Source organism: Sceloporus occidentalis, unplaced genomic scaffold, assembly GCF_023333645.1.
Source record: "Sceloporus occidentalis isolate IW3139 unplaced genomic scaffold, rSceOcc1.0.p SCAF_42, whole genome shotgun sequence".
NCBI lineage: Eukaryota > Metazoa > Chordata > Lepidosauria > Squamata > Phrynosomatidae > Sceloporus > Sceloporus occidentalis.
In genome coordinates this window covers 2441757-2458447 of record NW_028317022.1, presented here as the reverse complement: position 1 = coordinate 2458447, position 16691 = coordinate 2441757, and the positions used below count along the sequence as shown (strand labels likewise).

Below are 16691 nucleotides of genomic sequence, written 5' to 3'. Positions count from 1 at the left end.
TGTTGATTCTTTTTCAAACTTAAACTCAAGAATGAAAGACCTTGGGAGAATGGAGACAAGACCAGAAGAGTTTGTTTAATTCTTCACAGTAGCCTGAGTAGTGCATGTCTGGAGTTCTCCAGGAACTCAGTGTTCGGTGTTATTAAACTACATTTTTGTTCTAGTAAACAAACAAAAATAGTATGTTATCCAAATGTTTCAGCTAAGATTCAGTGGTTGAGACTTCTGTACTTTCAAGAAGAGACTTGTAAACTTGTGAGTTCAAAAACCTTGGGAAAGAGTCTCTGTGCATCAAGGTGTAAATCTGAAGTTGTGCATCTTCATACATGTGAGGGGTTGGATCCAGCAAATTCCTGTTAATTACTTCCCGGACTCTAGAGTCGAGACTGACCTAGAGATAGTAAAAATAACCATCAAAACTTCACTTGTTTTATTGCTATATAACATAAACAGCAAAATGTATAGTAAACTTTACAAATCAATAAATCTATTTACAAAATTTACAATTGTTGCCTGGGCAACAAAATGCCTCACAGCTACAGTATTATACTAGATCATATGACACATTAGCGAATGGACCCGTTATAGTGTCAACTCCATCAATGCATTGGACTGGGATTCTTGTTGTTCTTTTCACTACAGCTTTTTTAATTCTTACTTGCTTGTCACAAGTCTTATATTAGGGGGCCTGAGGGTTGATCTTTACAGTGAACATTACCTTGTTTTGGAAAGCTCAATTAAATTGTAATAAAAAAAAATCCTAAATTGCACAATATATTCGTAGTTAATGATTATTCACACATAAAAAAAACAAAATTAGGTTTACTGTGACAAATCTCATGACAGTTGTACAGCATGGGACACCGATGACACCATAAGGTGTTCTGAGGCATTATAATGACTCAATAAATATATACAATAACATATCACCAAACAGCAGTATCGGCAGATATGGACAGTGTTCCCAATACATAGTAGTTGGTATTTGAGAAGTAACTCTTTAGTTGAAATAATAATTAAGACAGGTATGTTGCCGCAGAGAGGATATAAATAAATCTTGAAAAGTCTGTCACATATTCTGAAATTCAATTGAATCAGATACTTAAGTTAAATGCTATATATATATATATATATATATATATATACTGTATATTTATATATTTATATAATTTAATTGGACACAACATATGTTGATCGTTGTTATGCAGAACTGTACCTCTTTTGGTGAAAGTATAGAGATGTAATCTTCATAAATATTTCTAGCCTTTTCTTCAACTACTTTTTTGTTTTGTTCATTCTTTAAATCTTCACATGCAAGCCAGAAAAGGAGATTTTCTTCACTATATTCTGTGCGTAAGAATTCTCGGAAAAAATTTCTTCCTGCAGGACTTCTCATCATCTTGTCAAAGTTGTGAGACCAAGATAGAATTTCTTCTTCATTTGGAGTTTGGCTGAAAATCAGTCATTTATTTATTAACAAAGTTTTCAGGTATACATTTAACCATATCAGTTTCAGAGTAATACTGCTTGCTTTTATGCACTAAGCTGTAACTCTTTGTAAGTTATCCGTTTTTAACTATTTCATTTAAATGAATGCTTTTCTCATTTACATTAGAGTCTACAAACAGTGATTGGGCCTACATTTTCCTTATAAATATAAATGTGATTCCCAAGACCTGTTGATTTTAAAATAGTTTCTTCAAACAGTCTGATCTCAGAATGTTGGCTGCCTTGCTATGTGAGGTTAAACTGTAATTTGGTTGAATGCCAAAACAAAGATGCGCTTTACCTTCCCAAGCACATGAGGGATTCCCAGATTTAGAAGCTGTGGGAATGTTTTTCAATCCAAAAATGCCTTAAGTGTGTCTTTTTTACATTCCAGGCAACATGTACCAGACTGAACTCTCTTGTTTTAGATGCAAAGGGAACATTTAAATGAAGTGAAGAGGTAAAGTGAAATGATTGTGCATTACTGTGAGAAGACAGGAAATTTAAATGTCAGCTATTATGACTTTTCTGAAAGGAATGCATACATGGAATTATTTCCTTAAGGATTATGGGCAGATTCTAGCCAAAGCAAGTTGTAAAAGAAACAGATAGCCAGTTGGGGTACATTGTAAATCCAGTTGTGAATGGGCTGAATAGTACACAGGTTAGCCCATGCCTATCCAATGGAGGGGCTCAGAGATGTTGCGTAGGAGATGAGGGTATGTGCTAATAGCTTCAGTCTAATGTTGCTCGGTGGGAAGGTTGGTACACTGACAATGTATGAATGCCTGAACTTCTGTTCAGCAGTGTTAGTGCTAAGGCTATTGGAAGGACCTGTCAGCATAACTGGCACCTTCAGAGTCCACAAAGAGCCTGCTGTTGTTTTCACAGGGCCGTATCTTAACAAGGCAGAAGGGGGCAGCTGCCTGAGGTGCTGCAAGTTGTGAGGTCTACTTGAGCAGCCAGAGAGCAATGCCCCTGCACCAACCAACGTAAAACAAATGTGGCCATATTCAGTCATTTAAAATTTTGTGAAGCATGCAAACTGCAGCTTTCTATAACTAAACTAGGCTCTCATAATCCTAAACCATTGATTGAATTTTATTTTGACAACAGCTAGATAGTTACTAATCTCCTAATACTGGTTTCAAATAACTTCCCAGGTTCTGAATTGATATTTAAAAAGCCACTCAGGTCATCAGAACATATTATTCTTGCTCAAATACAGGCAATCAGAATTACAGGTAACCGGAAAACTGAATTTTAGATGGAAGATTTAAAATGTGTATGACTTTATTAAGGGACATATTATCGGTTACTGGAAAAATAATGTAATCATTTGTCACTTAAATACAATTATTAATGCATCCTGCAGGTACTACTTATAGCTGGTTAATGTATGCTCACACATAGTGAGGTTGGTGCCGTTTCCATATGTAATGCAAATATGTGGACATGTGTGTACAATGACATCCCAAGTGTCCCTCTCTTGGACGCTAATCCCTCCTCCTTTCTTTCCTCCCATGGTGTCCATCTTTTCTAGATGCAGACAATGTCTGGTGAGTGTCACTATATTACAGTGTTCTACAGTCACCAAGTTTACAATATTATTTATAAAAAAACACATGAATTGTATTTACCAATGTGTAAATTCTTCTTCTACTTAATTTACACAAACGAACATTTCAAATTGTGATGTCCCTTGAAAGCCAGACGAGCTGTAAAATCAGTTGAGGTCTGTAGCTTTGCACATGATAGAACCACTTCATTTTATAGCAATTAGAAGGTAAATTAGCCACTTACCATTCTTCTTCAACCTGTATGTTTTCCAATTTGGTTGTATGTGCTGATCGTCCTTCCCCTCTCTCTTCATTCCTAACAGTGAGGCTGCAATGTAGTACAACACTTTATTTTGTCTAGAACAAGTTAAGCAATTCAAACATCATTAATAAATAACCCTGCTACTGTTGTTACTGCCAATTTTAGCCAGATTACATAGAGATTATTTAAGGAGGTGTCATAGTTGTGAAATATAATACGCATGACAGTCCACTGTTGTCAAAATGGATGCTTGCTGGCCATGTGTGGTAGTCAATTGTTTTTATGCAAATCTAACCCTGCCTGAAAAAACAACCCAAAATACTTTTATGTCGCATAACATGTCCTCGTGGCCACACAAAATAGAACTGCATATGGCCATCTATAAAGTTGCCCGAGATGTTTTTCAGATAAGTGGGAAGAATAATATATTATAGTGACAATATTATCAACACAGGGTACCATCCAAACCTTTAACACCTTCAATACTGAGGGTGCTCTAAGTTTTTTTTGCCATTTTTACCATATGCTGGTTTAATCAAGATTCCTTTTTTCCTATTCAATGTAGCTATGCAGACATACTTTTTTCAGGACAACTATAGAAGCAATTTCGTTTAAGATTTCTTCTGCACACATTTTTTTTACATCCAATTTTTCTTGTACTGCTAGGGCAATAGGATGGTGGGGCACTTTGTGGTGACTACAATCAAGTTGGAAAGGTCTGTAGACGGACTTATTTCAGTTTCAGAAGGTTGAGCAGAGACAGCAGATAAGTTGTCAGATGACTCCTGGCATACCAGTCCCAAGTAGGCTTAAGCCTTCTTGCCTGGAGTCAGAAATACAATTAGACACATGCAGCAGAAGTACTAGCGAACATCCTGGCTGTAGTAGTGGTAAAATATTCTCCACCCCACATACCAAAGTGAGGCGCAATTTTATTTACTACCAACTCAGAGAGAGATCATGTTCTAGTGAAGCACTTAATAAAACAACTAGCAGTGCCACAACAGCCACTGGTGCCACCGCTACCGTAACCAATGTTAGCACTGTCCTCAGACGAAAGATGGGCAGGCTCTGCCAGATGATATCAGCAGATCTACTGTATGTTTGGGCCCGAAGACAATGAGGAAGAGAATGGAAGGTCAACCCTTGCAGCACAAGTGGGTGTTACTCCACCTTGTGGATGACCTGGATTTTAATTACGGGGCAGAAGATGAGGAGTCAAGTGACACACCTTCCAATAATTTTTCTGTTAGATAGCTTGCTCCTTGCACTGGCACCATAATCAACAACATCACCACCATCACTAATGCTCTCATTGAAGAAGAAAAAGAAAGAGTACTGCTATTATCTTACTTGGTGTACAATGTCATAGTAAAGTGTAGGATCATTTTGTGTGGGAGATGGGCGCACTGCAAGATGCAAATTGTGTACAGTAATTCTGGGGTGAATCTTAGGGAAAGTCAGTCCTGTACAGTTTAGCTGATGTTGTCTAACAGTGCCTGCTTTGCCACTGCTCAATTTCCTTCTTTACTCTGAAAGCTCAATTATCTTAATATTTTACATTTTGGGGGAAATGTATTCCTGTACAATCCTGTATTATCTGAATATGTCTGTCTGCCAGTGCCTGTCTGGGGCCCTGCTACTGCTGCTGTTCTACTGTCTCACTCTGAGTTTCTAATATTAGGGGAAAATTCAGTCCTGTACCATGGGGGTGGGCCTGCCTCAGGGGCGGGCTGGGCCAGGGGGCAGGGGGGCAATTGCGCCGGGATTTGAAGCCACGCCCACCATCTTCCGCACCGGAAGGACAGGACACAGAAGAAGAGGAAGAACGAAGAGGAGGAGGAAAAGTGACAGTGACAGAAGAAAGGTAGGACAAGATTCAGGGAGAGTGGATAGTGTGTGAGAGTGATGGGTGTTATGCTGAATGTTTGTGAATGAGGGTTTCAGATAGCATGGATGTGTAAGTGTTGGGTGATAGCATGGCAAAGGGAGGCTGTAATCACATTCCTTTCATGCCCAGATTTCAGCATATACTGGCTGCCTAGGCATGATAGGAGTGGGATAGCTGTTATCAAATTTTTTTTTTGGTCCAACTTTGGTGTGTTAACAACACTTTTATTGAACAGAATAATTATATATATATATATATATATATATATATTGCAAACAGCAATCACACTCCTATCATGCTAAGTCAGCCAGCACATGCTAGAACCTGGGCATGATAGGATTGTGATTGCTGTTAATTATATATATATATATATATATATATATATATATATATATATATATATAAATTAATTAATATTGTTGTTGATTTTTTTTTTGTCTAATTTTGGTGAGTTACTTTTAATAAAGTATTTTAAAAGTTTTTTGTTTTTTTGGGGGGGGTTTTGGCCAAGTGAATGCTGAATTTTCAGTTTAGGTCCAGAATTTTCATTTTGGTGCATCCCTACTATATACTAAGCCAGTCACTGACGTGGTAGGCCTACACCACATCAATGTTTGGCTTAGTATATAGTGATAGGAGTTGTAGTGCAGTATTGTCAGCGTCTGGCTCAATGTATAGTGATAGGCACGCATTGACGTCAATGTGTGCCTCAGTATATAATAGTTATGCTGTACCCCTGTCAATGTTTGCCTAACTATAGAAACTATGCAGTTTTAAAGTGTGTGTGGGGGGTGCTACATACAGTATATGCCACAGGTGCCAAATACTCTTGGTACGCCCCTGCATCATGCGGCAGTCAGACCCAATGGCTGTGCCTCAGCTCTTTGTCCCACGTCTTCAAAGGGGTGGGATGAAGAGCTGAGGCACAGCCATTGGACGGTGTGGTGCGTGCACGCCGGCCGCTTTGATTTCATTAGGCGCCGGTGGAGTGACTGCCGCACGACAGCCGCTTTCAATGTCGCTCGCAGCCGCTTTGGTGGCGCAATGGGCCAGTTGACTAGACTTGCCTCCCAGGCCTTGGGCTGCCAGCCCTCCCCTGGCCTGTCTGTCCGCCAGTGCCTGTCCCGCCTCTACTACTGCAGCTTAATCTTCTTCCATACTCTGAGGAATAAATTATTCTCCTTTTTTCTAATGTTGGGGGAATTTAGTCCGATAGCATATGGCTGGATGTGTCTGCCTGCCGAAGCCTGCCTCTGCAGCAACTCAATTTCCTTACTTAATCTGAGGGATCAGTTCTTTACATTTTTTTCAAATTTGGGGGGAAATTCAATACTGGGGGGCTGGATGTGTCTGTCTTCCAGTGCCTATCCAGTGGCCTACTACTGCTGTTTTATCACCTTCCTTAGGGATCAATTCATCAAAATGGTCCAAATTTTGGAGAAATTCAGTCCCATAGCATGCTGCTGGATGTGTGTATCCATTGGTGTAGCGCTGCTGTTTCTGGTGGTCCAACAATACAAAATAGAGTCTGGATCTCTTCCTAAACCTTGAGAGTCTGCTGTTGTAAATGAAAGTTGAGTCCAGGAAGTGGCAGGGACCTCTTCCTTTGAAAATAACTCTGAATTTACTTTTTTTTATTTAAAATGTCCCCTGAATTTCATCTGAACTGAATTATTGGAAAACAAAATTTGTTGTCTGAAAACAAATGCAACAAAAAATGAAACATTTTGTCTGAATCGATTTTGCTTGCTGTGTACATGTCATTTCATAATGAAGGTGGTTACTTCCAGATATTACTTCCTATTTTTTAACCAAGGCTTTCTCATAAATAAAATATGAAATAATAATGAAGAAAATAATTTGCCAGAAAGGAAACTAGACATCTTTCAGGAAGCCACAAGACATGAGCAAACATATTTACAGTAGATAGTTTTTCTAACTGTTTGGCATTAACTTTTTTATGGAAGCAGGTGGTAAATCCTGCTGTATTTTTGCATAGGAAAAAGGGGGGTTATGGCAAAAACTAATTGTCAATATACAGACTATGCATGATCTGCAATTCACAGGTGCCTTTCTAGAAGACATTAAAAGTTAACTTATGTCTCAATTTGATGTCTTAATTTAACACGGTCTTACTAATGACCTTTAATAAAAGAAAGGAAGACATATTTCTGTATTCCCTCATTGTATTCTTTAATTAAGAACAGAGAATGCACTGGTTGGTGCTGGATGGTCCCTAAAAGGTCAATTTCAAAAACTTTCCAAATATGGAATACCAAGAAAGCTATTTAATTACCACACACAGCACTTTCAAGGAGGGTGAAAGGGGGGCAGCAATAGCCCCCTTTGTTAATAGGAGGTCCATGGTGGTTTTTAAAAAAAATGATTTATTTAATATTGAAATGTAAATGTTTTTATCTATATTACTGGGTGGCGGGTTGGACTTCTGACATGCTCTTATCTACAATTGGCAAATTTAAAGTCACCTGCACTTGCACAACTTGTGTATAACTGAATTTGCGAACAGTTTTGCAAGTATTAGCATGCAAGGGCATATGACTAAAGTTGAACCTTGTCACTCAAGTTCAACTGGCCACTTGACGGAGCAACCCCTAAAACACATCTCTCAAGAAACACCATGGGAAGTGTGCTTTAGCTAGGGATATCTCTTTGTCAGCAAGACAAAATGGCAACTTGGGTCAGCAAGCAAACATAGCCTTGCATCAAGGAAACTATTCGGCATCCAGGCCACTTAAGTATGTAGCTGCATTTGCTATCAAGCAAGCACATCTACCATGCAGGGTGGTAAAAAAGTGAGGACTTGACCATTCTGTCCTTTAATTCTCCCTTAAGCAATTCAGTAAAAGCCTTCAGTACTCTACAGCGTATGTTCATTCAGTCATTCCTAGCTTGGTTGGGCAGGCACTATAACACAGGGCCTTGTGTTAGCTCTCCTATAATAATAATTAGTGCTGTAGGGAAACTCTTTGTAAATACAGTGGTAGACCTGTCTCTTTTTGGTTTGTATTGTCTGACAGGGAATGCTATCGCAGAAGATCCTGATTCCTCCATCAAGGCACATAAAAAGCTAACTTAAAGCATGTTCAGGTCATTGGCTTATTCACTTGCTGTCATCCATGGCTACATCTAAAATGCAATACTTGGATTATTTATATGATAAAAGTGCTATTTTTGTCAACATACTGAAACTACACATTATTTCATTGTAAAGCACTACGTTTTTACTCTTAAAATCATATGTCAGTATCGTATTGACCATATCCCTCTGACACTTAAGGTTGGTCATCTATATCAACTAATAGAGCTGGTGTTTTTTTCCTTGAATCAAAAAAGGTTGCTCACAAGAAAGAAATGTGGGGCATTATCTAAGATGAATGGAAACAGAACAAAGGGCTCATCAAAAGACATGTCTATTGAAATTACATAATTGCTTTGATAAGCATTTATGAAGCATTTGGAAAGTTAACAATGGCTGCTAGTTCACACATTTAGTAGGAAAAGGATTTTATTTCTGTGTAGTGAGAAATACCTGTCAAAAGCACATACATAATCTTCCAACAGAGTACATCAAAGCAAAGGTATGGGTACATGACCTACGGTGGCATGGACATTCTGTTGGAACTTTTTTCTATGATCTAGTGATTTCCAACAGCCAATATATGGGTGCTATTTTATATGAAGAGATAGAGATTACATTTAGGAACTTCTCCTGAAATTCCCCAAGAAATTCTTAGAATTAATGGGTGTATGGGAACATTCTATTAATATGCCCAGTAAGTCCTCACTCAGGCCAGGAGGCCTGATTCATGGACATACAGACCAATAAGGAAGACACTATAGTTAAAGGTCCATAACAGTGACTCTATTGGGCGCCGACAGGGGCCTCCTCTAGCATCAATCAATTGGTTGATGCCAGGGGAGGCCCCTGCAGGTGACCAATAGAGTTGCTCACACAAACCTTTAACTCCTTGTGCGATCCTACGGATTCCTGCACCTGTTAACCCCTGTGATGCAGCGTAGACAAGGTAGACTAGAGGGGGAAGGGACCAGGGAAATTAGTTAGGAGATATTAACGAAGATGAACACAAAGATTCTTCGTGTTGTGTGTCTTCATGTACATTTTTCTGCCGCCATGTCCATTTCTTCGGTATTGAGGCTGAACAACGAAAATGTACCCTTCATGTTCGTTTTCATGTTCGCCCGAATACGAATGAACAAGTCTATTTATTAATACAGACAGTTTTTGTTAGGGGACAAGGTTAGCACTAGGAAGCTGTTTCTTCAGACAACGTTGACACTGATAAGCTGGGGGACAATGTTGGCACTGGAAAGCTGTTTTTTGGGGTCAAGTTGGCACTGAGGCACTGTTAGGGGACAATATTGGCACCGAGAAACTGTTTTTGGGACAAGGTTGGCACTGACAAGCTGATTTGTGGGACAAAGTTGGCACTGATAAGCTGTTAGGGGACAAGGTTGGCAATGGAAATCTTTTTATTAAGACAAAAGTGGCACCGATAAGTTGTTAGGGGACAAGGGTGCCACTGGGAAGATTTTTTTGGGTCAAGCTGGCACTGAGGCACTGTTAGAGGACAATATTGGCACTGAGAAACTGTTTTTGGGACAAGGTTGCCACTGACAAGCTGTTAGAGGACAAGGTAGGCACTGGAAAGCTGTTTATTGAGACAAAGTTGGCACCGATAAGTTGTTAGGGGAGAAGGGTGCCACTGGGAAGATTTTTTTGGGACAAAGTTGGCACTGATAAGCTGTTAGGAGACAAGGTTGGAAATGGAAAGCTGTTATTTCTATGACAAGGTTGGCAATGGGAAGCTGTTTTTGGGATAAGGTTGGCAATAGGAAGCTGTTTTTTTGGGAGAGGGCTGGCACTGGGAATCAGAAGATTGTTGTAAACTGCTGGCTATAAGCACAACTGGTTACTGTCTGGACCAAACTGGGATAGTTGGCGACTATGAGCGTACTATACTCTTGTATAACAGTTGTCTTACTTTTCTTTATTTACCTGTATAGGTACCAAATAGACTGCAAGACATACCATGAGCAGCTGCAACAACAGCACCAACAAAAGCAACAAGTGTTCGGCCTTTGGTTTCCACCAGGAGCTTGAGACACAACAGAGGTTTCTTCATTCTGTGACTGCTGCCTCTTTCTCATTTCAGCAACTTCGCCAGAGGCTAGGAAATGACATCAGAAAGAAACAGTTAATCAAACCAATAGTAGAAATAAGGACAATGATGGCAAGGTTGTCATGAAAAAGATTACTTGTATATTAATATCAATCCAGCAGTGACAAACCCTGCAAGTTGTATAATGTATAATGTAACAGAGAAGTGGAAACACACATTTGTGGTGACAATAACCTTGCATTGGATGTACTTTCCATTATAAAGGTTATGAGGTTATGATATCACTGTCTTAACTGCACCTTATTACATTTTTACAAACTTAAGCACTTTATATTTATTCAGATTTCATTGCTATTTATACTTCAAGAAATTGTCTCAAAATTGCACTTTATTTTTGATGTGAACGGAGAATCTACCTCATTAGAACTTCATAAACCGCAATATTTGCACACATCAAGTGTGCAATTTCCCTTAATTTTTTTATTTATTATTTTGAGATTAAAGTATCTTTTTTTATTTATTTAAATGCTATTTTATTGATTTCTATTCTATTATTGTATGTATTTTGCCTTTTATACTCCTTCTAGTTTTACACAAGCGCTCCACTTTTTTGGTTTTAATATGTTTTCTTTTTCACTTATATACATTTTCTGTTGGACTTAACTTTTATGTAAATTCACGCAAGAAACTGTATAATTGCAGAAGTACAGTGCTATGTTAATAGTTATCTATTTAAAGATATAAAATGTTGTCAGCCTAAACAGTTCCACAGAACATATTGTTTGTTCCAAAAAAGGCTTTATTTATAGGTACACATATATGTGTGTGTATATTTTAATGAATATTCAGCATATGGCCACACTACTGTGTAATGTTATCAGATTTATATTGCCATTATAATTGGCAAGGTCTTTATTTCCCACACAGACTTCACCCACATATTAATTCTAAGCACAAAACAAACTATTGTGTCATCAAAGCAGCATGTTTCATATGCTGGAATGAACTCAATGAGTTAGTTATTTAAAAAAAAAAAATTTTCACAAAAGCATCCAAAAGTCATTTTAAACTGTCTGTGTTTTTTTTGTTAATTTTTAATGTAAAATTCCACTACATAAAAGCATTAGGAAGGGTCAACCCCATTGAGATGATTGAGGAAATTACCCTGTATTATGTGTTATGCGGAGTAAGCCTATGAGACGCCCAATAGAGTAATGCTTTCAAAATAAATTGTGATGTGTATTAAAGAGCTAACACAATCTATAGTTTATCTATGAGAAATAGGTGGACTATTTCCTATGTTCCCCATTTATTTTAATATTAAAACAAAGCATGCAGTTATTTTTTGAAATTACAACTTTCTATTGATTGAAATCTGTTATGACTTTTCAAAACTATATCACTAAATAAAATTGTGAATCCCTCGTGGTACATTGCTAAACAAAAACCAAGAACAAAAGTCTCAGTAAGGGCAATAATTTACACTTCAATGGAACTACTACAAAAGTATAATAAAACCTATTTTTGGCTTGATAATATTAGCAGCTATCTTAAATACTTGGTCTAGTGTGTTTCAGAATCTGATTTATTGCGTTACTTTTACAGTTAGAAGAGACTCTGCGAGAGTCAGATTCATCTGCCCCTTTTTCTTTCTTTATGTCTCTAGGAGTACATAATGCTTGATGGTTATCATTATACCTGGGAACTCTCCAGGGTTTAGCCTGGAGACTCCGCGAGACGCACCGCTTCTCAGGGTCAACACCCAAATCCTCCGGGGTGCAGGAGCGGGGTCCTGACATGCCCCATTCCCTGCCCATTTTCCCCTTAAATGCGGGTGTGCTCCGCTACGTCAGCGGGAACAATCACTGACGTCAGCGGTCCTGGCTTCGCCCTGCAAACGTAGGCTCCTGGTAGCCGGAGCCCAAAATCTCCCAGGTATGGTTTTTCAGTGTTCACCAGCACTAACAATAACAGTAAAAATATGTATAGAAAGTATGTTTACATGTACAGTATATAGCTATCAATAGGTCACAAAGTCTCATAAAAAGAACACGGGCGTTAAAACATAAAAACCTGCAAACTTCACCCAGTTGTATGCTAATTGCAAGGCAATAACAAATTTATGTGGAGGAACTGCTTTTCAACAAGCTTTAATAAATGTTATTTAAATATACGCTAGTATTTTTTTCAAGACCTATAATGGAATGCATTCTTAAATTACAGTAAGTAAATAATGGTTGTTTATGCTAAATATCTTTAATTATAACAGTGTTAGTAAAAAGTCACAGCTGTACATTGAATTTCTGTGTACACGTATTAAATGATTGGCCTTTCCTATTCCAAAGGTTTATTTTATTTTATAATAGTATTTGTTAAAATGCTTTATATGAAAATGTGTCAAATTACACACCGTCAAGTAACCTATTATTGTCAAAGGAACTTGGCACGAATAGTTTAAATTCAGTAGTCACGACTTCCTCAGGTGGTAAACATCGGTATTTGAATTAATCATCCATGTTAGCTGGTGAACTGTGCCTTTTCATAGAATTAAAAGTGCTTTTGCCAGTGTATAAGAATTTGTATTGACAAACTATTACGTTTCTGTTGTCAGATTTACCATTTTAGGAGTTTACAATAGGCTGTTCTGTGGTTAATCTTCTGAATCCATCTAGCCACTAGGAATATGAATACCTAAATTACTAATCAAACAAACGGATTTATTCATCAAGAAGATGAGTGGTGGGTTGTGTTAAAGGGTTGTGAATGTGGACAATCCAAAATGATAAATGACAGCTCAGAAAATGAACATTACTACCCTTCAAACAAGCCATATTATTTCTCTAAAAAAGCAAAATATCCTGAATAATATTTAAAGCAAGACTGTGTAAGTGTGCTGGTTAGTCCATCAACTACTTACATACATTTTTTTATTGTTGTAGTTATGTAAATTAAATTTACTGATGAAGACTTTCAGTACATTCTTCGTGTTCGTTTTTTTCTTCATTTTTTTTTTTATAAGAGGTTAACGCCGCAGCTTTGGCGCCAGGATTTTAAAGTTCTGTGCAAGCAACTCTATCGGTCGCCGGCAGGGGCCTCCTCTGCCATCAACCAATGAAGGGCAGCTGCTCTTCATTGGTTGATGTCAGACGAGCCCCCTGCTGGCGACCAATAGAGTCTCTCGTACAGACCTTTAACTCCTGGCGGCGGATCTTGGAAGAATCAGAAGATGCTCTGCATTGGCAGAAAACAGTGGGACCCTGGTAAACCCATCTACTGGCCAAGGGACTTAACTATTCACGAAAACACAGAAACTGGGGCGCACAAAAATGGGACAGATGATCTGGATTTACAAGTCAAAATCTGAAATTTTTGGCTGTAACAGAAGGAAGTCTGTTGCCAAAAGGATTCAGAACAGCACATAAATGAGTGTTTGGAGGCAACAATGAAGCATGGTGGAGGTCCCTTGCAAGTTTGGGGCTTAATTTCAGCAAATGGAATTGTGGATTTAGTCAGAATACAGATACTTCATGCAATATACTCAGCAAAGCATCTGATTTATTTATTCTGCAGCATGGCAACGATCCCGTCATATAGGCAAAATCATTAAGAACTCTCTTCAGGGTTAAGAACAAGGAGTCCTAGAAGTGATGGTATGGTCTGGTCTGGAGTCTGTCTGGGATTACATGAAGAGAGATAAGCAAATGAGGCTGCCTAAATCCACAGAAGAAATGTGGTTAGTTCTCCAAGATATTTGGAACAACCTGCCTGTCGAGTTTCTTAAAAACCTGTGTGCAAGTGTGCCTAGAAGAATTGATGTTTTAAAGGCATAGGGTGGGCACACCATATATTGATTTGATCTAGATTGTGACTGTCTATTTTTGAAAGCATTCTTAATTCACAGAGTTTTTTTCATGCCTGTCTTACACTTTTGCAAAGTACTGTATATATATATATATATATATATATATATATATATTGTGCCATGCACTATTTTTGCTGTTACATGATATCTCTTTATGATAAGAAATGCACCTCACCACATTCAGTCTGGCTGGATCCAATGTCAGAGACAAATCCATTACAAGTAACGGAATTTCAATCTTTCCATATAATTAACTGATTACAGATTGGGAAGTATCAAGAGGAACAAAATCACATGGACTTTATTCTATTATTAGAACTATATCCTAACTACTATCTATAGCACTTTGTGTTACTCATGAGACAAGAATGTCCTTTCATCCAGAGTGTTTCCTACAGGATCATGTGTATGAGTCAGCGGTTTGTTAAGTATTAATTGTAAAAAAAAGAGTGAAATGATTGTTGGTTTATATATCTTGCATAACATGTGAACTGTACAGTTAATTTGAGTCTGAATTACACTTGTATTCAAACTGTTTTAATTTCCTTGTGAAAAATGTAAATATAAAAAGTGATGTATTTATATCTTACATTCTTAGAATAATTCATAGAATAACAGAAACATAGAATCTGACGGCAGCTAAAACCATTTGACTCATCTGCCCATTTTTCCTGATGTAAGGACTCAAACCCTAATCAGTCCTTTGTTTGGTCACATAGTGAGGATTGCTTTATGCTTGTCCCATACATGTTTAAATCCCCCCATTGTATTATCCTCCACCACTTCTGCTGGGAGACTGTTCCATTTATCTACCACTCTCTCAGTAAAGAAAAAAATCCTTACATAACATCTAAACATCTCTAGTTTTAGACTATGATCTCTTGTTCTATCATAATTCCTCTATTCAAATAAGCTTCCTTCCTGTACTTTGTTAAATGCTTTTAAGTATTTAGATGTTTATATTACATCTCCCCTCTATTCTTTTCTCCAAGGTATACATATTAAGCAGGGGTGTAACTAGAAACCACAGGGCCCTGGTGCAAAAATGGCCTCAGACCCCCCAACTTCACCAAACATGTCTCATAGTGCCACTTTTGCCCTAAACAGCCTGTCAGCGCCACCTTTGTACCAAACAGCTAACCAGTGCCATCCTAACCCCCAAACAGACTGTCTGTGCCATCTTTGTCCCAGCTTGTTAGTACCCCTAAACAGCATATCTGTGCCACCTTTGCCCCAAACAGCTGGTCCGTGCCATCATTGGCCTCAAACAGCTGGTCTGTGCCAATATTCCCTCCACACAGCTCATCTGTGCCTTCTTTGCCCCTTGCACTCTGGCACACATATGTAAACACACTTACACAAATTACACACTCATACTCACTGACACACAAATTCGCTCTCACATTACTCATGCTAACACACGCCATCTTACTACAATTACATATACATCCTTACACACACCCTTTACACATCCATACTCACACACACCCTTTACACATCCATGCTCTCACACACACTTACACATCCATACTCACACACACACTTACACATCCATGCTCTCACACACACTTACACATCCATGCTCACAGACACACACAGACACATCCATGCTCACACACAGACTTACACATCTAGGCTCACACACTTACACATCCCTACTCACACACACAATTACACATCCATGCTTACACACACTTATGCATGCACATTCATGCTCACATACATACATGACCGCCCGGCCTTGCTTATCTCTCACCGCTCCTGCAGCTTTCTCTTCGTTTCACCTTGACGTAATGTCATATTGCAAACATTTTCCTATCTCCCTGTGCCGGTTCAAGTTAAGAAAGGGCACTGATATTAAGATCCCTTAGTCTTTTGCTGATAATTGTTATGCTGCAGATTGATAACTTACAATTTTTGTAGCTCTCCTCTGTCAATATCCTTCTGGAGATGGGGTCTTCTGATTGGTACACAATACTCTAAGTGAGGCCTGACCAGAGATCTGTAAAGTGGCTGAACCACCTCCCTCTTCCTTCTTCTATTGTCCCAATTTATTACATTGCTTGCTTACCTTTAAGTCATCAGAATTAGTTACTCCTATCTCCCTCTCTTCCATTGTCACCGACAGAACTGTCTCTAGTGCTATGTTCCTAACAGACTTAGTAATGCCGTGAACATCTTTGCAAATGAACACCCATAATAGCATGTTAGTTTACAGTTATTTTACATGAAACCAAGAGGATTGTTAAACACAGACATTGAAGGTCGTAGAAGAGAACACAGACAAAAAACCTGCACACTGAAGGTTAATTTTAAGGACCTATGTATCTGTAGAGAACCAGTACCCAACACTCATGAAATATGAATATGCACACATCATAAATGTAATGTAATGAATATTTAATGACTTTATGACCCACTATAGCTGAGTAGTGTTATAGGGGCTCATTCCTAATTTATACTGCAG

General features: G+C 38.3%; 1 protein-coding gene across 1 annotated transcript; it reads right to left on the bottom strand.

The window, feature by feature from the left end:
- Window positions 1-202: 202 nt before the first annotated feature.
- LOC149289868 (regulator of G protein signaling 17-like) lies at window positions 203-10390 on the bottom strand. The gene is made up of 4 exons (XM_089490120.1): window positions 10272-10390; window positions 3292-3375; window positions 1217-1451; window positions 203-391 (listed from the first exon to the last, which is right to left on the bottom strand). Exons 1-4 carry the CDS (start codon window positions 10388-10390, stop codon window positions 203-205), a joined length of 627 nt encoding a protein of 208 aa, XP_089346246.1.
- Window positions 10391-16691: the final 6301 nt, after the last annotated feature.